At 36.8% G+C, this 27,641-nt stretch overlaps 1 protein-coding gene across 5 annotated transcripts in view; it reads right to left on the bottom strand.

Annotated features, from left to right (window-relative positions):
* The window catches only part of pacsin3 (protein kinase C and casein kinase substrate in neurons 3), a 73,609-nt gene that overhangs the window by 32,841 nt on the left and 13,127 nt on the right, over positions 1-27,641 (bottom strand). For 3 of the 5 annotated variants that reach the window (XM_056462311.1, XM_056462307.1, XM_056462308.1), the window contains 2 exons: positions 5,606-5,705; positions 3,116-3,272 (listed from right to left, as the gene is read on the bottom strand). In XM_056462311.1, coding sequence (XP_056318286.1) covers positions 3,116-3,272; positions 5,606-5,659 — 211 coding nt within the window. In that variant the 5' untranslated portion in view covers positions 5,660-5,705. Of the gene's footprint in view, positions 1-3,115; positions 3,273-5,605; positions 5,706-6,021; positions 6,219-19,203; positions 19,441-27,641 lie in introns of those variants that run through there. The other 2 variants (XM_056462310.1, XM_056462306.1) reach the window with 2 other exon arrangements.

Below are 27,641 nucleotides of genomic sequence, written 5' to 3'. Positions count from 1 at the left end.
GCCAGAACACATCCATGATTGCAGGGGTGAAGTCAAAATCCAGTAGATCTACAACAGTTGCTATAGCAGGGTATATGCAGTGAATAAGTTAATTTCAATAGCTTTTTAAGACTTTAAAAGACCTTCTCAGAATATTTTAACTGCACCCCTCCAGGAACGGAGTTTGACACCCCTGCTCTAAAACATCTTGGAGTAACACCTCTGTATGAGAGCATGGTGTAAGAGATATCAGGTTTGAAGCTTACTGAATGTTAAACCCAATGCACAATTAATGTTTTTCTGTTGTTTTAGGAGAGGGTTGGGTTTAACCTTCAAAAGTTTAATGCACAGTTGTCTAATCAAAGTTAAAATTTTTCTTTATTCTATTTATTTTGTATTTTCGTAATCACAAGAAACTTTTCAGTTGTGCAGCTGATTGTAACAAAACACTTCTGTCTGTTCAAAAAAAGGCAAACACTTGAGGATTTGTAGCTTATTCTTTTTGTAATGAACCCGTATGACCCCGAGGTACATACCGAACCATGACTTCTGTGTATCATTACACCCCTACTAAATACCTATTATAAATAATTAGGGATGCACCGATCCCGATACTTGGATCAGATATTGGTTCAATACCGCATATTTTTGCTGGATCGAGTATCGGCCAGCTGGTACCGATCCAAATCTGATCTTGCGCATGCGCTATATTGCGTGGAAATTATAAGCCAACAAAAGCCATGAAGGTAGCCTAGCCTAAGGCACTAGAAAGTTGTCATGTAGGCCTACTATATCCCAAATGTTCTGAAGCCATTCTATGGTTTAATGTGAAGCACAGATGAACATTCAAGTGCTTAAATTCATGTTCAATTCAGCGCTTCCTGCTGCCGCGCCTGTCAATCATTCTTCATTTATTCACAATTCAAACTAGGAGGCGCATTCGTTTATGACAACATGAAAAACTTTCTCCAAGACTATTTGTTCCTGTTAGTTTAAATAATCAGTGGAGAAATGCATTTAGTTTTGCATTAAACGGGTTCATTTTGACCTGCAACAAGGAGCTCATTGCTGTTTCTAAATCATATTGCACTGTGTCTGTTAGTTCAGCAGATTGCATTTGAAACACTGGAGAGGGTTATTACCTGCTCTTCACACACAAAGTAGGCCTACCTGAAATTATAAATTAGAAAAGGCTCAATAATACATTGAACTGATCCTCAACGCACTGATTTCTTCCCTTTGTACTGCTGTTTTGGAAGTGTCCGCAGATACTGGAGGGCTGCACGTTGTGACTTAGTGATGCATCAAGCGCTTCATTGCGCCGCTCCGTAAAATTATTCTTACAATAGGTTTCTGTTCTCTCATCCTTTCAACTGAGTTTATTCTTCCGAGGGGAAGTTCCAGTGCTGTGAATAGTTTGTAAAGCCTGGCTGATTGTGGTAAAAGTAGTTGATTCAATTAATAAAAGTGAAACTGACGGGCGCAATACGGATTGTCATAAACAGAAAATTATGTAGCCTAATATAGGCTATTCTGAAACTGAATATTTCACTGTAATTTTATTTATATTAATATTTTATTTAACAGATCAGTTTGTGTTTTGCCGCTGAAGCCTATAAGCAGACATTGTTTTGAACTTCACCTCAAATCTTCTTGTTTATTTTTTAGAAAACTGACCAACAAAAAAACATTAAAATTATGATACAAATTAAATTTGAAAATTAAATTTTGAAATTTTTTAGACCAAAAAATAGTTTTCAGACAAAAATACAATGAACACAACTGTGCAGGAGGATGATTTGCTTCGCTGCACGGAAAATGAGCATTTAATTAATGCTCCACTGTAATTGTTGTATCACAAACCATATATTCAAACCATGTATTTGTCATATATTTGCTACATGTTTATTATAAGTAATTACTAGGCCCACACGGAATCAGCACGCGCAGAATTCCGCAGATTTTAGCCCTTCATTGATTCTGTTTATTTACTTGTGTAAATGTGTGTAAATTTATATTTATTCCATGTTTAAATTAATTTCAGTATAATTATTGACTAATATGAAAATGTTCATATAATTTATTTACAATACAGTTTGTACAGTAATATTTTCTGTCTTTTAGTAGATAAATTATAGATAAGACTTGATTTGTTAACCAAATAAAGTGGATATATAGGATTTGCATTGTAAACATTAAATACAAGTTAAAAAGGTATTACTTTTTAGTTCATATATTAAGGTTTTAGTTATGATACTCCCAAGGTCATTCTGCATAAATCCACAGATTATTAACACAATTCTGCGAAGAAATAGCAAAAAACGTCCGCAGATTCCGTCTGGCCCTAGTCATTACTTTAAAGATTATTTCTTGAGCATCAGATTTTTTTTCTGTGCTAAAGTGCTTTCATTTCCTCACTCACGGTGAGGGTGCATGTGTTTAATATGTAAAACCTCAGACACTTTAGTTTAGTCTGCGTCAAACCTGCAGGAAAAGGTCAGGCTTTGCTAAAAGGCTGGTTATTTTGCCAACGATTAGGGTCAATAGTGGTAGCCTATTACAGATTTCAAAGAAAAACCTTAATATTAAAAAAGGAAACATAAGCAGGACCATAACAGATCATATCAATGTCTTAACGAATGCTCAAATAATGTAGCCTAGTTTACAGCACACGTTTTTAGTTAGATTGTGCCGTCTGTCATATACAGTAAGCCTATACTGTAGGTCTGTTATTTTCACTAAAGAAGGTATTTTATATGGAGTTTAATCACCAGAACTATTGAAACTATATTATGTTAAAAAAAATAAACGGCACTGTCTTAGGATCAGACCTGAAATACTCAGAATTTTGGTATCGAATCCAAAAAAATGGTATTGGTGCATCCCTATAAATAATAAAAGTATAAATGCACACACACATACAGGCATGTAAAAAAAAAAAGTCAGTAGAGAGTTGCATCGCTTCTCTAAACTTAGAAATTACACCTGACTATTAATGGTTGGAACTAATAGGGGAAATAAAAGTTGAGCCGTTTATAATTCTTTGACAGGGGCACTTATCAGCTCATCATAATGGAATGTGTAAATATAGAGGCCGGGATGGGTCTACTTTAAGAGGATGACCTATGAAGCTCACCTTTCTCCACAATGCCTCTCCATTTCCTAGCCCAGTCGCTCAGCTGCTGGGAATAGCCCTTCTCAATCTTGGCCCGCTCCTGGAAGCAGCTGACCAGCTCGTTGCATAGCTTGTAGCCGTCGTCAATGCGCTTAACCGTCCTCTTGTAGTTTCCAGGCTGTCAAACGAAAGTCATGTCGGAGAGTTGATATTACACACAGAATTTGAATATTTGGTATCTATGGTCCTGGTTCTCACTGAGCAAGCGATCTATAATATTTTGCATAAAAAGCTTGGACTAGTCTTACAAGTTAATTCATACAAATTCTTTCCTAAAGACTTGTCATAATTTTTAGAAATTACTTAAATTTGAATGTGGAAAAAGAAGACCACTTAGTAATTAGCAAACTGCTAGTTGTTCAGACTAGTTAAGAACACATTCTTAAAGGGATATAAAGCCCTTCTTTTGGTTCAAGTCTATCTCAGACAGGCGTGGAGCTCTGTGAGCAGAGAGAGGAGTGGGCGTGGCTAGCAGGGGAAAAAGATGGGAGCGAACAACTGTCAGTTTGCTCATAAAATGAGACACAAACTGTGAGGAGACCCAAGATTTTATAGTTTACAAAGTTAAAATGCAAAGAAATAAACATCAAGTAATTGAATGTCCTGCTATAACGTTATTCGCAATTTCATATACACATAACCATTATTTGTTATATCATTTTAAAGATAATCGTGTTTATATAAACACTATAAATGAGGAGGACTTCTTTTCTCCTCAATCCCCGGGTCTGAGTGCATTGTGAATAGCAATGCAGCAGAGCTCTCGCCCTGTCTACTCCAACCATTAGCCCTGTCGGTAATCTGGAGGATTTTAAATGTGCAAACACAGCAGCACGGATATAGGCGATGTGTCTAAATGGTAACAAACTCAACTTATAAAAGAAAGTCCGCCATTCTCCAATTCTCGTACAGCACTCTCAACAAAAATGCTTGCTGCACACCAACAGCTTTGCTGTATTGGCCTTGACAGAATTGCAGGGAAAACAAGCAACAAACCCCGTGGATCATGGTAACAAACACATACCACCTGTGCCGTGTGCTGTCTCACCCAGTCATTGGGTCTCCCAGCTTGGCAGGTCTGCCTTGCAATCGGAAAGCACATGCTCTTATGAATAATTAAGAAGCAGGGTCTTCTCATAGGATAAGAAAACTCTGCTATGAATAATAATGAGAAACCGATGCATCATCACTCCACGTCACCGATTTTGATCCCGCCCCCAAAATTTATTTCAACCCAGAAGATGAAATTGACAAAAGCTCAAAATGATCCAGTTTTCCCCACAATTAAAGCTGACAAATGCTAAAGTTTTCTTAACTGATGCTCAACGTAAGGTGTATGCCTTTTCAAAACATGTACAATCAATTGAATTTACCACAGGTGAATCTCAAAAATGATCAGTGGAAACAGAATGTACCTGAGCTCAATTTAGAGCTTCACGGCAAAGGCTGTGACTACTTATGTACATGTGATTTTTGAGGGTTTTTATTATTATTTTTTTTTTATAAATTTGCAACAATTTCAAAAAAATCTTTTTTCACATTGTCATTATGGGGTATTGTGTGTAGTATTTTGAGGAAATAAATTAAATTAATCCATTTTGTAATAAAGGCTGTAACATAAAAAATGTGGAAAAAGTAAAGCGCTATGAATACGGATGCACTGTATACCTGTATGTTTTGGCAGGATTCAAACTTCATTCGACCAGGAAATACCACAAAGTGAAAGTGTGTACTCCCATGGTATGTTTTTGTTTGGTGTCACAAAGCAAGTGACATACACATCTGTTTGAGTTGGCCTGCAAATTGTTTAATCATTTGTCATAATTATCATAGACAATACCTACTGCTCACCCCTAACATTTAGTATCAAATTTCTTCTGTATCCCAGTTGCAGAACATATACATTTTTATGCATTTGGTAGAAGCAATTTAAATTGCATTGAACGCAAAAAATGTTTAGCTCTTGCTTCCCCTGGGAATTAAACACACAACCTTGGTGCTGCTAGTGCCATGCTCTACTATTTGGGTTATAGGGCTGCTTGTACAACATAGATACATTGAGATTCAACAAAAACAATATGCACAGCCCAGGTTAAGCAAGCAAAATATCTTACATACTGGCACATCCAACTCTATTATCCCCTAAATTAGCGTCTATACTACACCTACAACAATACAAAATGAAGTCTTCTCTTTCACTTTACACTCTAAGAGCTCTTAATATTTGTTAGTTTTCTCCAAGGCAAGCATGGACCTGACTAGGTATGCTTGAAGAAAGAGCGGAGAAAGGGTAATGCTACTACCAACCCACAACCTCTCAGAGAGCTTATGGAAATGTCAGATCTGCATGAATCCTTTCTCACAGTCTCGAACTCGCTGGCCAGACGCCACAGTATACGGTCCACTCTGCCAGGAAGATCTGTGTGTGCATTTGCGGTTGTGGATACTTACCTCCCAGAAGCTGTCCCAACTCCCAACGTCCTGCAGATCACCGTTGGAAGACATTTTGGGGTCGCCCTTGCAGCACGGAATGATGGCGGCTGTCGTCAAACTGTGAAGAACAAGACGCGAGACCAAATATTAGGCAACTGTAATAAGCAACAACAACAATTTCATGAGCCAGCTGTCTTGCCACAAAAGAAACTAGTTCATCGAGTCTCTGCTCTAATGGCACATGCCCTCAAGTTCAAACTTAAAAAAAACTAAGGATAGGCAAATCATCCAGAATATATTCCATAGACTTTTCACTGTGGTCTTGCCAGAAACCCTCGTGAGCCAGCACTTCTTGGCCTGTACATTTAAGACAACTGCCCAGGAACAATAATCTTGTATTCCCATACGGAAAAGCCAGCGTAGGCCAGTCTCACCTCTGAGCGGCTTTGCATCTGCCTAAGGCATCCAAGGTGAGGCAGAAGCTTCTCTGCAGTAAGGGTGGAGCCAGAAAAATAGAGAATGATGATGCCACCTTCAACCAGAACCTCCCACTAATTTGTTCCTGGTTGACTGTTGCGTTGAAGGAACACAATAAAGGTGCACCAATAGTTCCATGAAGAACCTTCATCATGGAACCTTTTCATTGTACCATAGCTGCATAATGTTTAGCATGGTAAGTTCTAAAAAAAATAAATAAATCACAATTCCTAGTCATGTGGATTGGAAGATTCTTAGTGGAATTCCTACTTTCATGCCTATGACTTTCCTATTGGAACATGGACAATTTCCCAGAGCAACAGTAAACTTACTTTCCTAAGCAAAGGCAAAAATTTGCTGAGCAACAGAAAATGTGACCTGGAAAAAATCTATTAATATTCGAATGATGGTTCTGTTAAATTTGCAAAGCAGACGTAAATGTGATGGCACATAGTAAACGCTACACTGATGTTCCTCAAATGACAATAGTGAACATTTAGAGCAGGGGTCTCAAACTGAAATTGGCAGGGGGGCCATGTCAGTGACTGACAATTCATAGGAGGGCTGTTTTAACATTCAAACATATGAAAAAAGTGGAAACCTGATGTAATTGATGCACTCATACATTCTTCCCCAGAGTATCAAAGCTCCTTTTTGTTTCTTGTAGATATTAAAGGAGTAGTTTAAATTGCTATGAAAACACTACAATTTATAATAGGCATAATAATAATGTCCCAATCAATTGTTGCTTAACCAAAAGTTTAACGCCTAGTGTAAGACAGCAGAATGCAGTTTGGGTAACTTTATTGACTTTACTAGCAATTGTTCTTTTTCAATATCTTTCTTTTTTTTTGTAAAACTACAACAAAGAGGAGAAAAGTATGTATATACTCACATTTACTTTAACAAGTTCAATTCAGCCAGCAGTAAAACTTGACTAATGCACATTTTTTATACAATTCTTAATTTTCATGAGGAAATCTATTAAATGAGGCCATTTAAATTGAATATCAGCTAAATCATATTATTATCATATTATCATATTAACACCACCAGCATAACGTGTAAGCCATGAAGAGGTGTTTGTACAACAATATACAGGTGATATAAAGCTGATTATAATCAAATGACCCTTAAATATTTATAAAAACATAGCTTTAAAATTAGAGCACTTACGGACATAGATTTTAACATTTAAATCAGCCCAGGAAATAATCTGTATGTGCGTTACGCTCGACACGCTGAGAGAAACTGAAAGTAACCCGAATATATAGTACAGTACCTTAAATGTCCTATAGGTGAGGGGGGGAGGTGTCAAAACCACAAGTGTATATGCAACTGCACAACAATGATAGTGAAAATGTGTTTTGTTGGGCCGAACCTAGTTATATTTTTGACGTCAGTTGCGGGCCGAAGGGAGGAGGAGGGGGGGCGCCGCAAATGGCCCGCGAGCCAGCAGTTTGAAACCTTTGATTTAAAGCAAGAGTAAATATGACTGCAGCTTAAGAAAAACGTGAAAATGTAAACTGACATTCTTATGCATCCTGCATTTCGTTGCCTTGTACTTGTACATGTGTGATGACAATAAATTGAATCTAATCTAATCTAAATCTTATGATCTTCCTATTAGAACATTTGAGACGAAACTGTAAAATGTTTTATTATTACTATTGGAATTGGCAAAAATGCTCTTAGCAGCACTAAATATGGTGACTGCAACTTGAGAAAAAAAAAATAAAAATGTAACTGAAATGTTTACTGAAGATTCTCTTAATTTGAGATTCCAAAATGTTTCTTCTATGCATTTATGGTGTAGAAATTTTGTTTTTGAAAAGCGTAGCTGCAGATGTCGACTGAAATACAGTGGTGGAAATATGTATTGAACACTTCACTATTTTCTCAGAAAACATATTTCTAAAGGTGTCATTGACTTGAAAATTTCCCTGGATGTTGGTAACAACCAAAGAAATCCATGTGCAAAGAAAATAAATCTAATTAGTTTGCAAATTAAGTATGCATAATAAAATTTTATATTGAACACATGAAGAAAAGGAGGTGCAGAAAGGCAGTGAAAGCCCAGACTGCAGCTGAAATCTCTCAGTAGCTCTTCAGCAACCCTCTGCCCTTTGTCATGGTAAATGAATACTAGCTGCTTCAGTCCAACATCTACATTATCAGGATGATGAAGATGAAACCAACGTGGACATTTCAGCAAGACAATGATCCAAAACATAGCCACGGAAACTCTCAAATGCATTCAGAGAAAGAAAATCAAGCTGTAGAATGGCCCAGCCAATCACCTGACTTGAATCCCATATAAAATACAAATTGCAGATCAGATTTGATAATTGAGACCCACAGAATCGTCAAGATTTCTACACTCTGTTGAAGTCTGTGAAAAACTCACACCTGAGCAATGCATGTAAGTTCATTCTCCATATTAGACGTGTCTTTAAGCTGCCATCACCAAAATGTCTTTTGTATAAAGTATTGAATACATTTCAGTTTCAATTTAATACTTCAGTTTAAGTATTAAATTACACTTTCTCCTTGTGTCATTCACTGTTATAACACCTAACACATTTTTCAGATTTGTTTTATTATATATTTAGGTTTGTATTGTTTGGGTTTTTACCCAAATCTAGTTCAATACCATGTCAACAGCTCTTTTAGAAATATTATTCCCAGGAAAAAACATGACGTGTTCAATACTTATTTCTCCCACTGTGTCTCTGACGACATAAATTATCCATTTGCTATTGCTCATAGCAACATAAGAAACACACTCAGACACTCATCATATTCCTAAAATAACCTGTTTATTAATGCATAAACTGCTTTGGCTATTTTTTAAACTATATTTAGTCCAAACAAGTAGGCGTACACCTGATGAACCTTGTACAAGCACTTCCTGTTCTTGCATACATTTAACATCACTTCTGGCCTCGAGGTCTAGTTGTATTGTTTGAGCCAAGGCCGAATAGCTTCCTCAAACAGACACAACAAACAGGAGGAAGCAGTGGGATTGGCCTCACAGAAGCATCTGCTTCCAATTCAGGCCAAACTGGCTATGCTAATGGAAAATTAGCATCCTCAAGGGAGAGTTGGGAACCAGCATAGTAGTGAAGAACACTTTCTGTGGACCCACTAGTTTTAGCAATTTCTTGAATGCCTTATTGAGCAAATTCGGGTTCAGAATAACATTGTTTAACCATAAATGATGCTGAGAGTAGCTTCTCATTACTTATACAATCATGTTGGAAGACACATCCTGTGGTCAGGGAAAAGATCTGTTTGGGTCAAATTATTGGCATGCATCATGCTAAGAAAACATCAAAAGAGATTGCTGAAACTACTTAATTTGGGTTAAGCAGTCCATTAAATGATTAATAACTGGAAAGATGATGGAAAGGCTTTTCAACATGGTTTAGTTTCACTTAATTAAAAAAAAAATAAATAAATAAATAAAAAATAAACTAAAAAAACTAAAAATTATAGTAAAAAAAAAAAAACTGGATGTGATGGGCAGAATTTTACAGTTAAAAATATGGTAGAATCTGTAAACAAAATTTCACTTTTTTATGGTAACCTACCATATTTTATTGATTTTTTTGTGTTATACATGTTTAGCTAATGTCTGCACATCGTGCCTTTGTTACACAAACAAAAACACAGCCAAAAACATTAGGTGATGAGAAAGTCACACAATGAACCAGTGTTCAACACAAACAACTTTTCCCATATCAAAAGAAAAAGGTAATATATACAAGTAGGGTTGAGCGATTAATCGATGAGCAATCGAAATCGACATTCATAACCTATAAATTGATCCAATTTTTTCCAGGTCGATTTTTTTTTCCCAATTATTTTCCCCATATTCAAAAAATATGGACATAGTATCCGTGATGTCACCTATAGGTTTCTGAAGAACGCAAAAGAAGCTACAAGTAGTCGTAGCCAACCGTCGCCATTTTGTTCATGCGTCATCGCACCAACCGGGGGATACCAAATAAGGGCAAAGAGGCAGAGTGTGAGTGAGGCTACAGACGCCTGCTAGCATTTTGCTTAGACAGGGTTTTCTTTGGGGGAAACACTTCATTATTTACTACCAGCGACTCGTTTGTGTTCTGACCACATGTGCTTGGTTGTACACTACATCAATAAAGTGTTTTGACTTTTAAAAACACTGTTGTAATACACTGAATCATTAAAATTGTTCTTATGACATTTTCTACAGGAGGAAAACTTGAATTACTTCCAAACACCTAGTTTACCCCCTTTTAAGATTTAATATTAATATTATGGTTCTTCTGAGTGTGCCAGTTTAGCTTCAGTTCAAAGCACAATTCAGATTTTTTTATTATAATGTGTTTAAAAGTGTTATTATGGGGACATGTACAGAGGTTGTTGTTTTAGGGGTGTGTTGCTTCACATGAAAAGTAGTTTCGACTTCCCACCCAACTTAACAAGGGGGCGGAGCCAAGAGCTCCCCCGCTTTGTTTATGGCAACAGAGAGAAGCAACATGAGTGAGAGGACCAGCATTCAGCCGTACATGTACGACTCGGACACAGACCAAGCAGAGACTACTGTTGAGGAATCAATATTCCTAATGTGCCAGAATGTGTCAGAATCCTTCTGGTTTTCAAAATCATTTGTGTCTTTGTATAGTTTTACAGCTGCTATGTAACGATACATGCGTCATCCTTATAGGTATGTAATTATCCGGTTTCACTATTATTAACCGCGCTTTAATTTGTCACGGTTAATTAATCATGAAGGCTTCTCAACACCGTGTTTCTGCACTGAACAAAACTGCGGCAACTAAACAAAGTTATGCCAACTGTGTACTAGTTTATTCCATCACCCGAGCTGAGGTCACTGAGGTAATTTGTGAGCTCTGCAGTGTCACCCTGTGTATCTTAGGTCTCTGGATGTTGTAGGGCTGTCTTGGCTGGCACGTCTCTACAATAATTGCATGGAATTTGGGGACAGTACCTCTGGACTTGGTAAGTGGGGTGGTGGTTCACATTTTTAAGAAGCGAAAAATAAATAAATAAAATAAATAAATAAAAATAAAATCACACTCCTCAGCCTCAATGGGGAAGTCTATGCCAGAGTACTGGAGAGGAGGATCCAGCCGATGGTTGAACCTAGGATTCAGGAGGAACAATGCAGTTTTCTTCCAGGCCGTGGTACCAGCTCCATACCCACTTCAGGGTGCTAGACGGTTCATGGGAGTATGTCCAACCAGTCCACATGTGTTTTGTTGACTTGGCGAAGGTATTCGACCTAGTCCCTCAAGGCTTTCTGTAGAGGGTGCTCTGGGAGTATGGGGTCAGTGGCCTGTATGAACAGAGTAGGAGTTTGGTTCGCATTGCCGGCAATAAGTCAGACTTGTTTCCAGTGCATGTTGGACTCTGGCAGGACTGCCCTTTGTCACCAATTCTGTTCATCATTTTTATGGACAGAATATCAAAGTGCAGCCTTGGGCTGGAGAGGGTTCACAGGATTTCATCTCGTTATTCGCAGACGATGTTGTTCTGTTGGCTTTATTAAACATGGACCTTTAGCATGCATTTAGGCGGGTTTTCTGCAGAGTGTGACGTGGCTGTGATGAGAATTAGCACCTCCAGGTCCGAGGTCATGGTGCTTCACTTGAAAAAGGTCGATTGTCATCTCCAAGTTGGAGGAAAGTCCTTACCCCAAGTGGAGGAGTTCAATATCTTGGGGTTTTGTTCACGAGTGAGGGAAGGATGGAACGTGAGATAGATTGAACGTGAGTGCAGTGGCAGCAGTAATACAATCGATGTATCTGTCTGTTGTGGTAAAGAAGGAGCTGAGCCAAAAGGCAAAGCTCTCGATTTAAAAATGCCATTTGAAATTCTGAGATACTCTAAGAAATAGAAAAGTGGTGTAAAGATGTGTTTGAGCATTAGGGTCCTGAAACACGGTAAATCTACATTCCTACTCTCACCTATGGTCATGAGCTTTGGGTCATGACTGAAAGGACAAGATCTCTGATACAAGTGGCCGAAATGAGTGCTCCAGGCATGTCCCACCGGGAGGAGGCCTCGATGAAAACCCAGGACACGCTGGAAAGTCTATGTCTCTCGGCTGGCCTGGCAATGCCTCGGGATCCCCTCGGAGGAGCTGGAGAAAGTGTCTGGGGATAGGGAAGTCTGGGGTTCTCTCCTAAGATTGCTGCCCTGCGACCCGGCCCCGGATAAGCGGATGATTATGATGATGATAATATATGAAGATGGAAGTAAAAAAGAGAAGGTAATGACAAGTGTAGTAGTAAGCAGGTTTCAAAAAGACTCACCACTTCACATACAGGTATGAATTTGCCATATATAAACAAATCATTTCATTTTTGGCAAGAAATCACAGGTGACACAATTTGCTCAGTGTTTCAGGACCTTAATGCTCAAACACATCTTTACACCACTTCATTCTATATCTTAGAGTATCTCAGAATTCAAAACGCAATATTTTATCCCTACTAATTGTTCCAACTCAACAAAAATCATCTAGATCTGACTTGTAGGGCAAATATGAAAAAGTCAAAGTGTTTTTTCCAGCAAACGAAGTGCGCTTGGATTACTTCCCCTGAACTTCCTCTCTGTGAGGTGAAGGAAGAGGCGGGAGTGGAATGTCAGCTCCTGATGATGGCATTTCCCACAAACACGCCAGGAGTAGTGCTGAGATGAGAGCTTCACTTCAACCTCAGTCGCTAATTTAAAATCCAAGACTTTGTCTAGAATACTAGCATAGTGCTAATGGTGTAACAAGCATAAAATTCTGCTACTATTTAAAAGTTAATTAGAACATAGTGTGCAACGATACATATTTCAGACTTTTATTGCCCTAATTTATGCAACACATTCACACAAGACTTTACTAGGGCATTAAATACATTTTTTATCATAATTTGCATTTGATTTTTATAACATAATTACAAGATCTCTGAAAGCATAATTTAATTAAATATAAACTTACATAAGAGATCTAAACTTATTGAGCATGTTTTTTCTGCAGAACACAAAATATAAATATTTTTATTGTAAAATTCCATGCAAATGTCAACCTTGCCATCAAAAAAATTTAAGTTTTCACCAAAATAGAGAAACAGTTTCAATTTTTTTTGTGCAAGCAAGTATTTTACAGTACTTTAAAAATACTCCAAAATTTCTCTGTCAGTGTTTTTAAACTATTATATTTGATTTACCAAAGTCACACAAGTGGCAATTTCACATCTGTCACATCCATAACTCGTATCCTCTTGATTAGCATTATTTATTTTGGGTTGTGCAGTTTAATTTCCACAGAATTTTACAGAATTTCCACAAATTTTTTAAAATAGAAAAAATGTTTACAGATGGATATTTTTCTGCTCCTATAACTCTTTGGTTAGTTGTTTTGGAAAATATAAACAAATGTTTCAATATAATGTTAACGTACACTTTCTATGTGAATTTAGGTTGAGGTTTTACTGCAAATGTCACATCCATAATGCTGGAATTGCTCATATGTTATTTTTGTGAAATATTTCAATTTGTAAATGGGATGTTAACGATGGCCAGAAATCGTGATCATGGAATCAGCATTTTTATTCAGGTAATCTACACATTTTTGTTTTGTGCAGGTATCATTTCACAAATCTTCAGTTGTTCTGTTGCTTTACATTTTCAAAGAGATCTAATTTAAATAATCTAGCACTTTTTTCTGATTAGAAATGTAACAATACACTCTGATCTAAAGCCAGCAGCTAGCTCTCTGCAACTCTCACATGGTCACTCACTGAAGCTTAGCAGGGCTGCGTCCGGTCAGTACCTGGATGGGAGACCACATGGGAAAGCTAGGTTGCTGCCGGAAGTAGTGTTAGTGAGACCAGCGGGGGCTCTCAACCTGCGGTCAGTGTGGGTCCTAATGCCCCAGTATATTGATGGGGACTCTATACTACTGTGTTTCAGATGAGACGTTAAACCGAGGTCCTAATATTAATATTATTATTATTATTATCATTATTATAACAAAATGTTATTTTTTTTTACATTGTAATAAATAAATTATATAATTATTTTAATAAAGAGTGGTTTTTAAAAACTAGTTTTGTCAGCCAAATGAATCAAATTCCACTGTGAATTGTTACACCTCTACAAGTTTTACTTCCACTGTAAAAGGAAATGTGCAGCATTGTCTCTTAACAAAGCTCTTTCAGCATTGAGAAAAAAAAACACTTTGGCATGTGTAATTTATATTAATATATAATTTAATTATTTTAATATAATTTGCTCTCAAATAAATAAATAAAAGAAGAAGAGGTTTAAAGTGTACAAAATTAACCACATTAAAAATGTATTACAATAAAGAAGTGAATGAATAGAGTTGTGGAATCAGCCTAATGAATCAAATCCCATTGTGAATTGTTACATATCTAAACTTTAGCTTTAAAAGGAATGTGAAGTATTGACTGCGGCATTTATAATTTAATCCTAAATCAGTTTTTTTTTTGTTTTCTTTAAAAAAGTTAAAAATAAATAATCACAATAATAATCCTGTTTAAACTGTATTGTTGCATAATGTATACGTTCACCAATTTAAAATTTACAATGAATTATTTGAAAACTACAAGGAAATTAAAAAATGGTAAAAAAAAAAGAACTAAGCATTGGCAACAATATGCGCAGAAGCCATTGAAGATGCCAGACACGCCCATTCGCATAGAGCATGTCACACTCCAAGTACAGCAAGCAGCTGCATCATGTTGAACTCCAGAAATAATCAAAGCCCGAGAGATCCCGCCAAGCTGGAGAGAGAACACAGCACATCCTAATAACCATCTTCCATTAGCAGGCAACAATTTCCAACAGCTGAGAGCCCCATGGAAGAGAAGACCCCTGAAGCTCTGACTGAATGTGTAAAATGCCCACTGTCACAGCCGCAGGCCAGAGAGCCTAGCAACAGGTAAATCAACACAATGGACGTGTTCACTGAGACTGTAAAATTGAAATACAAGCAGGGAGGAGTGCGGGCCCTTTTGGATTGTACAGGGCTCTATTGTGTTCAGGTTTGGTCCATCACATCGATGTTAAAGAGCTCGGCACTCCCACGGAGATCCGAGCTAAAAACGAACATGTCTGGGGAGAGGCGTGACCACGGCAGCTGTAATTATATGGCTGTGCCAGCAAAACACTGGGAGAAGAGCGGGCCGTGGTTTGCAAAGCATGTTTAAGACAGCCTAGATGACAAACAACAAACTTCAATGTGTGTCATAAACAAAAATTGAGTCAATTCGAGAAAATGAGAATGACGCTTCATTGCAAAACTCACCATCATCTATGCTATAGTGATTACACCCAGGCAGCTGTAATTTACCATGCACAATGCCCATTTAGAACTGCAACTGCTAAAAGCCTAGGAGTGTGTCTCACTCAGTGATATACATGTTAAGTCAATGCATAGATGCAATCAGACATGAATGGAGCAAACGACACTGCGCAAATTGATCGTTTTGGACATTTGACGCGCTTAACACGTGATTCGTGCGAATCACACATATTGAAAAATCTGAACTTGGGTGGAAATTCGCACCCTGTTAACCAATCAAGAGCTTGCTCTAGTAGGGGCATGATTATAGTGTGCCTGTAGTTGGTGTCCTGAGGGAAAATCCTCCTGCCGACATGGGACAACAGCTCATCAAAATGGGTCCGGCTCAGTCAGAAGTACCACTGAAAGCATTTTTCACCAGTGGTTCTCAACCACCAGGCTGCGGACCGGTACCGGTCCGTGGATCAATTGTTACCGGGCCACACAGTAAATCATGAATTATTTCCATTTTTATTATCGGAGTCTGAACGATCTTTAATTTTGAAAAATCTCTCTTTTCAATATCAGTCACTTGAGCGCCCAAATTTAACCCACTAGCAGCAAAATGAGTAAGAAACAGACGTCTTTGGAAAGTTTCTTTGCTAAGGAGACTAAAGGCCCAGTGAAGACCCGCGAACTGCCAAGGAATAGATCCGCAACCCATTTGTTAACAATTTAGGTGAATCCACCATGACTGTGCAAGAAGATGATCAACTGCTGGAGATTACAAATGATGGCCTTTTAGGGGTCGTTCATATATCACGTCTTTTCTAGTGTTCGCGCAAGTTTGTTATTTCCAATGAAGGTGACGTGCTCACGACTTCCAGATGCTCCCAGTTGAATGAATGCCATGAACCTTGTCATCAAAAAGGTTGATGATCGCCTAGCAACCTACGAACCACCATATGATCAAGAAGTCATTTTAAGGCCATCACAAAATTCTAAAACTTTCATAAAACTGAAACGTTCACTCCGTAAAAAGTGGCACAGTGCACCATAAACCAGAGAGCACTGATGGTCACTAATCAGAAGTTACGAAGAAGAATGAAGCATAAACTTGGTGAACAAACTCACTACACAAAATGGCCTGCAATAGATTTCTAGAAAACAAACAAACAAACTTATTTATATCAAAACATACAGTTAAAAACTAGGGATGCTACAATACTCAATATAATATTGAATCATTTGGTATGACCTCCATGGTTTATTTCGCATCTGTAAATCGCAGTTTTTGGTTTTGCACAGTTCTGTCACGATATCTATTTTTTGTAGTACAATATATAGCAAGAAAATTTATTGCGATAAACAATATTATTGTCATTTTAAGATGATTTTGACACTATAATAGCATCATAATGCAAGTACACTCCTCCAAAAAACACATAATATTTTATTCATAAGAATATTTCATTTAATTATAGTCATTTTAACAATTTATTAATTAGGTATTGGAATTAGAATGTGAAAACAGATATCCTAAACAAATAAACTAATTTAAATTATTTAAAAAAATGGCGAAGGTAAAAAGAACAAGAAAAAAGTAACAGATCTATTTTTAGTCATCAGGCACCCACATGAAAATATACTATAGTAATTTATAGTAAATACTATACTGTTTTTTTCACCTCCAATAGAGACAGAGAGGCTGTGCAATCAGCTAAAATGTGGTTAGAATTTGTTTTTATGTATGGGCATTATTTATTGCATCACCAAAGATTATTGAGGACACATGTTGTGCGATAAGTTGATATATTGATTGTGACAAGTCGAGTTTTGCATTTAAATTTTAAAATTGCATTATTTATATTAAAACATAATATTGTAGTCGAAACAAGACAATCAAGACAAACTATTTATCATTTAAAAAGCTTAAAATGTCTAGTTTCTATATCTGGTGACTTGAGAATTATTACTGAGCAAGCATACTCATCATAGCTGTAAAGCACTACTTTTCTACAGCAATCTACAAGTAAACAATTTTAGATGGTTTTAAGAGGCAAATTTCACATCAAATACAGACAAACTTTCGATACTACTTTAGAAATTGATGTCTACATTTTCATGTCCATGTTAAAAAAGTGGGGGCGACAGTTAAGGGGTAAAATAAATTCATTTAAACTTGTTATTCAATCACCAAGCGTCAAGGTGCGAAAAGACCTGAACAGACGAATGATAGGTACTGCAATAATTTAGTATTGCTTCTGATTGGTAAAATTCAATTATGTCCAATAATCATGTCAATGAGCCCAATCTTTATTTTTATTTTACTTTGTCCTTTTTTTTACTGAATAATATACCAAACCATATAACAGTGACCCTAAACCCGAACCATAAAAAGCCTTGTTGCACCCCTAACGTTGAGTTTGGACTGCATGATTTTCAAAGTAGTGGTGTCACAGATGTTTTTACACTGCATTACTATCTGGGGTAGCGTTCTGTCAGGGCTGTGTTACACAGCAGAATGGATCTGCAACTCTGTCACTGATTCTTCCTATTGTAATGTTATGCAATGTTGTTTTGGTCCACAAACTTTGTCTCACAACTAAACACACGAAAAAATTACATGCAAACAACATACAGTATGGTCACGTAGAATATCTTTTGTTATTAACTACATAATGAGAAAGAAACCTTTAGTGGGGTTTTGCTCACCTAGGCTTTAATGGGAATTAGCAATTTCTCTTAAACTTTTTTCTTTTTTGACCCAGTTGTAATATTGCTCAATGACACGTCAAAAAGACACAGGTGCTCCTGCCAAATTTACACTAGTTTTTCCTTCCTTTCCTTCAGTCCAAATAGGCCAAAAAGAAGCCCTTTTAACTTCCCCTCTATAACCTTACGCTGGCCTGGAGATACCCATAGTCGATGCTGCTCTCTGATTAGCTGTAGGTAATCACCGTTATTTTAAATTGAAACACATTTCACACGGCATGATTTTGAAAATCGCAGACAGCTCCAGATATTTAGCATGCCAAATATTTTATGAGTGTCAGAGACTCATCAGCGATTCTCTCAGATTACGTCTTTGATAGTATACACGGTGTGATTGTTACGTGACGAGCACTAATTTGCCCGTGATTTCAGGCATTTGTTGGACATTTCTCAAAACCTGTCGGCGAGTCAAAAATCGGGACTAAAATCATGCAATCCGCATAATGTGTAGGACTCAAAACCTCTCTTGGTTCTTTGTTTCATAATTAAAATTCATTCAGCATAGCAACTATAATGTGGTCAAGACCAGCCTGGAAAACTTTAGCTGTGTTTTGCCCTGGAAATGACTGTAAACCCTAAAATGCTCATCATTAGATGCTAGATTGCCTTTCCCATACAAATCAGGGTTCTATGATATTCTAGTGCATATTTGGCTCGGATTCTTTCCTCAGTGTTAATCTGTGAGAATGTTTTGTTTGATTTCAGGTGTATTCACCTTTCTGCCTTGTTCAAAAACGTCTATTTCCGAAACTAAAATGTCTGCGTAAGTTTTGCAATATAATATTTAGATTTAGAGATCTGATCATTCCTTCATACACAAGCAAATCTAAAACTGATGCTTGCCTGCTGACCTTTGAAACACTGAACAGAACAACGTGGCACAAACGTATTACCAGATTCCTGTTGCTGACAAAGAAACCTTGAGAGCTACAATACAAAACCAGCTTTTGGAGAATAAAAGGAAAAAAAACATAGTGAAATTCAAAACGTGATTAAATTAACATTACCCGCCATGACTAAATCTACCCAGCTTTGTTGAGCTGTTGGAACTTACTTGATTTCCTTGTGCTATAGAACACGTCCAAATCCTCAGGGTTATTGGATTGAAAAGGCTTCGGTCTACAATTTACAATCCATGGCATATCCGCAATGATTTAAACGCTTATGGTATTGAAAATATCAGCCCAGTCAAAAAATAGACAGCAGCAGATGGCTGATCATGCATGTTATTTGTAATCTAGTGCAACGGCTTTAACCGGGCAACTCCCTTCCCCAAGAGGAGACAGATGTGCCGAACTTACATTTGTAGAAATGCCTCTAACAATTTGTTGCACAAGTTGCTCAGAGACTAACAGAGTGTCAAGGGGGGCCTACATTTGGGGAAGTTTACATTTCATAGGTCGTTGACTCCGTTTAGATGTTTTTGCCAGATTGGGGGTAAAAGTCTGTCAGGTTAGATTACAAAACACAGCATTTCTGCAGTCGCACAACTAGCTAAAAAGCAGCACACTTAGAAGACTGGAATATATAAATCTAAATCAAGTATTGTAGTCAGTCATGTAATAAATTATAATAATCCAAAAAAGTTTACACTATTACAAGGGATATTGCTTCCAGAGGTGAAACATCTATCATGACTGACTCACATTTATTTGCATTTTAAACCTATATGGCTCTTAAACATTTAAAAAAAAAAAAAAGATTGACAAATCTGTTTTTAAAAAGGTCACATTCTGTCTTAAAATTGTGCTTGGAATCCAATGTTCTGCAAAAAACGCCATACAGGTTTTACTGAAATGAGGATGAGTAAATGATGACAACTTTCATTTTTGGGTGGAGGATTCCTTTAATAATTATTCTAATGCATACCACAGCGGCACACCCTATCACATGTTTATTTTTCAAAAAACACAACAAAGATATTAAGAGAAATTCCCATGCTTCTTTTTCTTCATATTTCTTTTCATTTAATAGGTCCAAATAAAATAGATCCAAATGTTTCATTACAGACCAAAAGACATTTCTGTTCTTTTTCTTCTATTAGATGCATTGTCGTTCATTACATTTTTTATGCTTAGTAAGTTCTGTTACACAACATTCACCATTTTCGGCTTCATCCCTTTATTAATCTGGGGTCGCCACAGCGGGATGAACCGCCAACTTATCCAGCATATGTTATACGCAGCAGATGCGCTTCCAGCTGCAACCCATCACTGGAAAACATCCATACACACTCATTCACACAGATGCACTACGGACAATTTTAGCTTACCCAATTCACCTATAGCACATGTCTTTGGACTTGGGGAAACCGGAGCACCCGGAGCACCCGGAGGAAACCTATGCAATCACGGGAAACTCCACACAGAAATGCCAACTGACCCAGCCGAGGCTCGAGCCAGCGACCTTCTTGCTGTGAGGCGAAAGTGCTACCCACTGCGCCACCATGTAGCCCAAGCTTCTTTAATCTTGAATGCCAAGTGTACATTAATGTATGAAAATGATGAACTACAACTAAACTACAAAGATTACTGAATAACAAATGTAAACACACCATTACCATGCTTGTTTTTTTGGCTTTACCAGATTCTCTCAATGTGGGTGCTGTTTACACTATTGCATTTTTTAATACACATTTTGTTATAGTTATGCCTAGCATCTTTAAGCTATAAAACGGAGCATTTTATAAATGCTAAAGACCCAGTTTTAGTTTAGAAAAACACTGCAGTTCTGTTTCAGTATAAATGTACTGAAGCACAAACTTTTGAAAACGAAGACAAGCCTGTCTACAATTGCTCTCAGACCATTTTTTTTTAAAATATTGCTTATTCGCGGATTCATCAAACACTTCTCATATGACCATTACCGCCATTAACATGGGACACCAGTGTTAACGCTTCTTATTCAAGTGTTGCCGAACTGAATTGTGGGTCCGTCAAATCACGTTGGGTCCATTGCTCGTGGTAGAAGTTGAAAAACGTTTAAATTTAAAGCACCAATGCAGGCATCAGCCAATCAGATTGCTAAATACAAATATTACTGCAGATGCTAGCCAATCATGATCATGCAACACCAGAGAATAGCATGTAAAAAAGGAGGAAACGTTTAGAAATGGACTCTTTTTACATGACAGTGTGGATGTGTTTAACGGTAATAATCATCAAATGTTATTATTTCGATATTTATAAAGCTATACCTTGTATTATAGCATCTTTGTGCCAAATTACAAACAAAAATGATAAATTACCACTACTGCGAGGTGTTTCTAATGCAGCGTCTATGGGCAAGACAGTCTCTTGAAAGTTGTGAAAAAACTGTTGTGGAGTTTTTCTTTTATTATTTGAGAAAACAGGAATAAAAAAAATGCATTTGTGGTCTCCCACAGCCCTAGTTATCACCCAGTGCTTTATAAATCAATCTTCACATACAGCTTTATACACAATACTACTACTTAGACTCACTAGCCCATTTATTAGGTACACCTGACCAACAACTCGTTAACGCAAAATTTCTAATCAGCCAATCACATGGCAGCAACTCAATGCCTTTAGCCATGGTCAAGACGATCTGCTGCAGTTCAAACAGAGCATCAGCATAGGGAAGAAAGGTGATTTAAGTGACTTTGAACATGGCATGGTTGTTAGTGCCTGACGGGCTGGTCTGGGTATTTCAGAAACTGCTGATCTACTGGGATTTTCAAGAACAACCATATCTAGCGTTTACAGAGAATGGTCAGAATTTGGCATCAACAACATGAAAGCATGGATCCATCCTGCCTTGTATTAACGGTTCAGGTTGGATGAGGTGGTGTGGGGATATTTTCTTGGCACACTTTGAGCCCATTAGTATTGAATTGATCATGTGATCATGTGACTGATTGTGTCAATGCCACAGCCTACATGAGTATTATTGCTGACCATATCCATCCCTTTATGACCACAGTAAACTCATCTTCTGATGGCTACTTCTAGCAGGATAACGCACCATGTCATAAAGCATGAATCATCTCAGACTGGTTTCTTGAACATGACAATGAGTTCCCTGTACTCAAATGGCCACCACAGTCACCAGATCTCAATCCAATAGAGCACCTTGGGGATGCGGTGGAGCGGGAGATTTGCATCATGGATGTGCAGCTGACAAATCTGCAGCGACTGCGTGAGGCCATAATGTCAATATGGACCAAAATCTCTGAGGAATATTTCCAGTACCTTGTTGAATCCATGCCACAAAGGATTAGGACCGTTCTGAAGGCAAAAAGGGGTCCAGCCTGGTACTAGTAAGGTGTACCTAATAAAGTGGCCGGTGAGTGCATGTGTCTTTTGTGTCACGGCCCCAGCCGGATGTGATTGGCTGTCATCACTACGACAAATTGCATCAGTGTGAATCTTCAGACATGTCCTCCATTGAGTGCTAATGGCAACATCCCATGTGAATGGGGCACTACACACTGTGGCACATTTGCGTACGCCCAGAATGTGTGAATGATCACATATTTTGTAGCCGCTATAGTGTGGAAGGAGAATGTTTTTCATAAATGCAGTAAAACCACTAGTCTGGGTGAGGAACATTTTCATTCTAAAAAAGCCACTTAAAAACAAAAACACACTAGTGTAAATACAGCCTTACTATTTTTTAGGAAAAGCAGCATTAATATTTAGTAAAACCCCTCCATTTGTGCTTCATTGGGGATGGGTGTGGTGAGATATTAAAAAAAAAAAAAGGTGTTTAAGCTGGGATTGGAAACAAAATTGACTTTGCTCTGTAGAACAATCTCCAAGAAATTTCATAGAGCATGGCAGCACACTTGGAACTGATCAGAAGGTCATTTACTCAAGTTACTAGATGTGGCTTTAAAATACAACTTGCGGCATGTGGCATTTGTTTGTATGACTCTCACACAAATCTCCATGTCACACATACCTTCACAAGCAGAATAAATGCATGTCAGCCTTAGTGGCACACAAGCAGAAAACCTTTGACTTATGGGCTAGAAAATAAAAGACAAATATTGAAGAACCTGCTACCACAGATCCCTGATAGAAAACAAAAGCTTCCATCTAAGCAGAATGAGGCCATGGGAAGGAGGGGTTGAAGCTCTCATAAGCCCTGCTGGAAACTCGCAGTCATTAATCTGATTAATGTATACAAGACAACAGAGCGTCTACAATATTTCAACTCCAAAAAAAAAAAAAAAAAACGAGCATTAATCCAAGCATACTCTTTCCAGCAAGGGCATTCTTTCCTAGAGGATCTTTACTCCTTACCAGCAAACAGCATGGGTAGGAAAACCAAATGCCAGACAGACAGACAATATAAACAGCAAGCCAAGCTTGTTCTCAAGAGGGAAACCATGCAATCCGAATGGTCTGAAATAGTGAAGAGAATTAGTGACCTATATTTCAGCCATGCTGATTAATCACACAGTATTTGGAAAGATTTATGCATTGCAATACACAGTAGTACCATTGCCAACTCTGAAAGAAGAGTATTGTATGGAAGTTTTTTTCCTAACAAAATTAAAATGAAAATTCAAATGCCTGAAAAGATCAAATAATAAATCAAAATGCATTCTCAAATGAGAAATAAAATGTATTTGAGAATTAATTTTCATGATCAACTCATTATAAACCTGTAATGATTGACTGATAAATCAAATGCTCAAATGATAAATCAAACACTTAAACTGACAAAATGATAAATGCCAAACCACCAAGGTTGTGTTTCCCAAACAACAACATCAGGAGCGTAGCGGACATTTTAAAAGTGGGGAGGCAGCTGTATGAGATCATACGTTCATATAATTAATCACCTGTTTCTAAATGGTCTGTCTCTAAAAGTGAGGGGGACGGATCCCCCCATCCCCCCCAGTTGCTATGCCCCTGAACAACATAAGTGGCTGAACTATCAAAGTACGTTGCATCGTTTGGGTAAATTCCAATGTAGTGAAGAATGCTTCCCAAAACCCATTGTTTCTTTGTTGCAGATCCATCGTTTGAACCACATTAGTGGTTCAAAACCTCCATAATGACGCTCTAAGCGAGGTGGAGTAACACCCTCTTTAGAGAAAATTACCATTATTTTTTGTATAAAATTATTTTGTTTTACACAAACACGCATTTAAAAAAAAATCCAGTATTAGTCTTGGTAAAAACATGCACTCGTTTTCTATACTAACTAAAACATATGTAAACGGCACATATAGGTCCAATGTTTCCTTTAAAATATTATTGAGAATATTACATATTCTATTCTAAAACATAATAACTACTTAGCTAACACTCTAATTTCATATATAAATCATATAAATTGTTTATGTTTGTAATTTACAGTAGGATTTATCAAGTAATAATAATAATAACAATAATAATAATAATAATAATAATAATTATTATTATTATTATTATTATTATTATTATTATTATTATTATTATGTAGGATATTATTTATTTGTATTTTTGATTTATTGTAAAAGTCTACTTTTACAACTGTGACATTCAAACCACTGCAGAAATGTTATAATCAACAGGCCCATATCATACAGTAGGCTACAGACACATTTCTTAATAAATAATTTATTATAAATTAAAAGCATTAACCTATGCTATATATTTTTGTTACCACAAGCTTTGGAGACGTAACGTATATTCCGCTTTTAAATAATAGGTCACCTTTAGCTTTCGTCATAATCCACAGGTGCGTTCAAAATGGAATAAATGTTTTCGAAGTGCACTGTGCAAGAAACGCAATTGTCAATATAAAGATCGCTAAAACTGAACTGTGAAAAAACGTGAAAGCAAATTACACCTTAGAGTGATGACTTTAAATGTTTTTTTTAAACATTCCAAGTTTAGTTGTTGGAATGTGTTCAATGAATATGGCATAGGGGGGATATCAGGGAATAGAACAGCCAGGAACTATGCTTCAAACAACAGCTTTAGAGGTGTAGTTGCAAGCGTACAGGTTTGCAACGCAGTTTGCGAATGTTCATTGGAACGACGGATTTGGAAAACACAATCAACGAACTATGTTTGTAATGACGGAACATGCGACTTAGTTACCTAACAATGGTTTTCGGAAACACACCCCTGGGAAGAGCCTTATGGCAGAAGAGTTTAGTGACAACTACCAGTAGTGCTATGACTTTTCAAGGCGCAATTCACATCAGATAGTTGTTTTGGACTTGTAAAGGTGTTACATCTGCAAATTTCAAAAGATGAATAGATTTCGATTGACTATTTGATAGTTTGAGCATTTGATTTATCATTTGAGTAGTTGATTTGAGAGTTTGATTTATTGTTTAAACTTTTTAGGCATTTGAATTTTCATTTTCATTTTGTTAGGAAAAACTTTCATAGTTTAGCTAGCTGCTCTAAATAAATAAATAAATAAATAAATACAAATACTACAACAGCCTTCTAGTATAAATAACACAATCACTTTAACTACAGCTACAAAAAATGAATGATATCCTTGGAAGCACTTATACAATTATTTTCTCTGAGAAGCAATTATTAGCAGTCTGAAATATTAAAGGAATAGGTCTCCTTGTGGTTCCAAACCTTTATGACTTTCTTTTAGGCCTGGGCAATTAATCAAAAAGTGATTGAAATCAACATACAGAACCTATAATCTAATCTCGATCAATCTTTTTCCAGGTCAATTTTTTCGATTACTTTCCCTACTGCATGTGGAGTCATGTGACCCTGCTCTGTTTATACTTCTGCGTCGAGCACACACGTATGGTTCAGTGCAGTCACATACTCTTCGCCATGACTGACGCCGATGATGATGCACACCTCTCAAAAAAAATGTAACTACACGTCGCGACGATGCGTAGACATGCACGATTTAAAATATTATTTACAGCAAAGTTATTTTATTTACAGGAGAAACTGCTGGTTTTCTACTTTTAATATGAAAAACATTGAAAATAATTTGTTTCTGAAAGTGCAAGTTATTTATTTTCACTTTTATAAGAGAAAAGGGACTGCTCGCTTTAGGCAATGCACTTTAATTTCAGTTGTTCAATGTTGATGTTCAGTAAATGATCATAGATGATCAGAGATCAAGTAAAATCAAGTAATGAACCCTTCATTCAGAAATCTCTGACTCACTACTGTATAAAACTTGTCGGTGAACTACAAGCAAAAAAGGTTTTCAAAAAGATCTTCTTTTGTGTTTAATTCAAACAGGTTTGGAACAAGTAAATGATGACAGAAATTCTTTTTTTTAGGTGAACCCTATTAAAAGAACTCAAGCATTGGCATAAGATATGCTTTATAATTAGGCATGGGCTGGTATAAGATTCTGACTGACGGAATGATAGCATTGGATAAAAATATCACAGTTTCACAGTTTTGTGAATGCTGCTCTAAGATATGTTTTTAAATGTCTGGGTAAAAAAAATAAATTAATAAAAAAAAATTACTTTTTCCCACATTTACACAATATATTTTATTTTAAGGAATATGCTGGAACAGTAACATATCAGGCTAAATAATTAAAATAAACCATTGACTTCTGCTTTCTTAATTAGTTTCAAAAACGGAAAGGTATAATAGAAAATGTTTGCGGTTTTAAAACCTTGACTTTTCCACACCGAGGTGAACCTTGAAACTAGTTATCCTCCCATGCCTAATTATATTGAACAAATATACTGTACATTAGTGTTGTGGTAGAATGTTATTGATATAATTATGCTTTTTGGTGTGAATGGACCTTAAATCCAATCTTGACTTGTTGAAACAATAGCTATGTTTCCATAAATTAATGTGCATAACTGGAATATCACATAAAAGTAATGCAAATAAAGCAGTGTTTCCATCCAACAAGTCAAAGAGAACAAAATAGTCACTTCCTGATTACTGGCACCAAATATCAACAGTAAAAACGTAATTTGCTGAGGTAGAAGCTGCGTCAATCGTTTCTTTATTTAATAAATAACTAGCGCCTCAGAAGACAATGCCGACACGCAATCAGACGCTCTTAACAGTTCTGGAGGTCATTAATAATATAATAACACATAAGAATGACCAAAACAAAGTCATAAAAATGACCAAAACAACATTTCAGATGTTTTACAACATGCTCAGTCTGCTGGTTTGTCCATTCACACACATTTTTATCATCACATGATCTATATAGACAAAAATCACATGACTTTTTTAATGCGCATACTGATATATATTCGTTAAAGGGTTTCCATGATAGTTTATACTCATCTTTTCTTATTGAATAAAAGGTTTTCTACTCAGTTATGCGTATACGTTTTTGCACATACGTCTTTGCGTTTTCATCAAACGTTTTTTTACGTGCATATCCAAAATAAGCATGAAAATAGGTGGATGGAAAGTAGCATACTGATAAATGCTTAGACGTTAGCTTTTCAAAACCCGGAGGTTGACAACTAAGAGATGAACAATAATTCAAGCACAGACATAGAACTGCAGAGAAACATTTGCCAAACCACACAGATAATAAGCTTAAAAT

The sequence above is a fragment of the Danio aesculapii genome, chromosome 7 (genome assembly GCF_903798145.1).
Source record: "Danio aesculapii chromosome 7, fDanAes4.1, whole genome shotgun sequence".
NCBI classification, from domain to species: Eukaryota; Metazoa; Chordata; class Actinopteri; order Cypriniformes; family Danionidae; genus Danio; species Danio aesculapii.
This window is presented reverse-complemented; position numbering and strand designations above follow the sequence as displayed.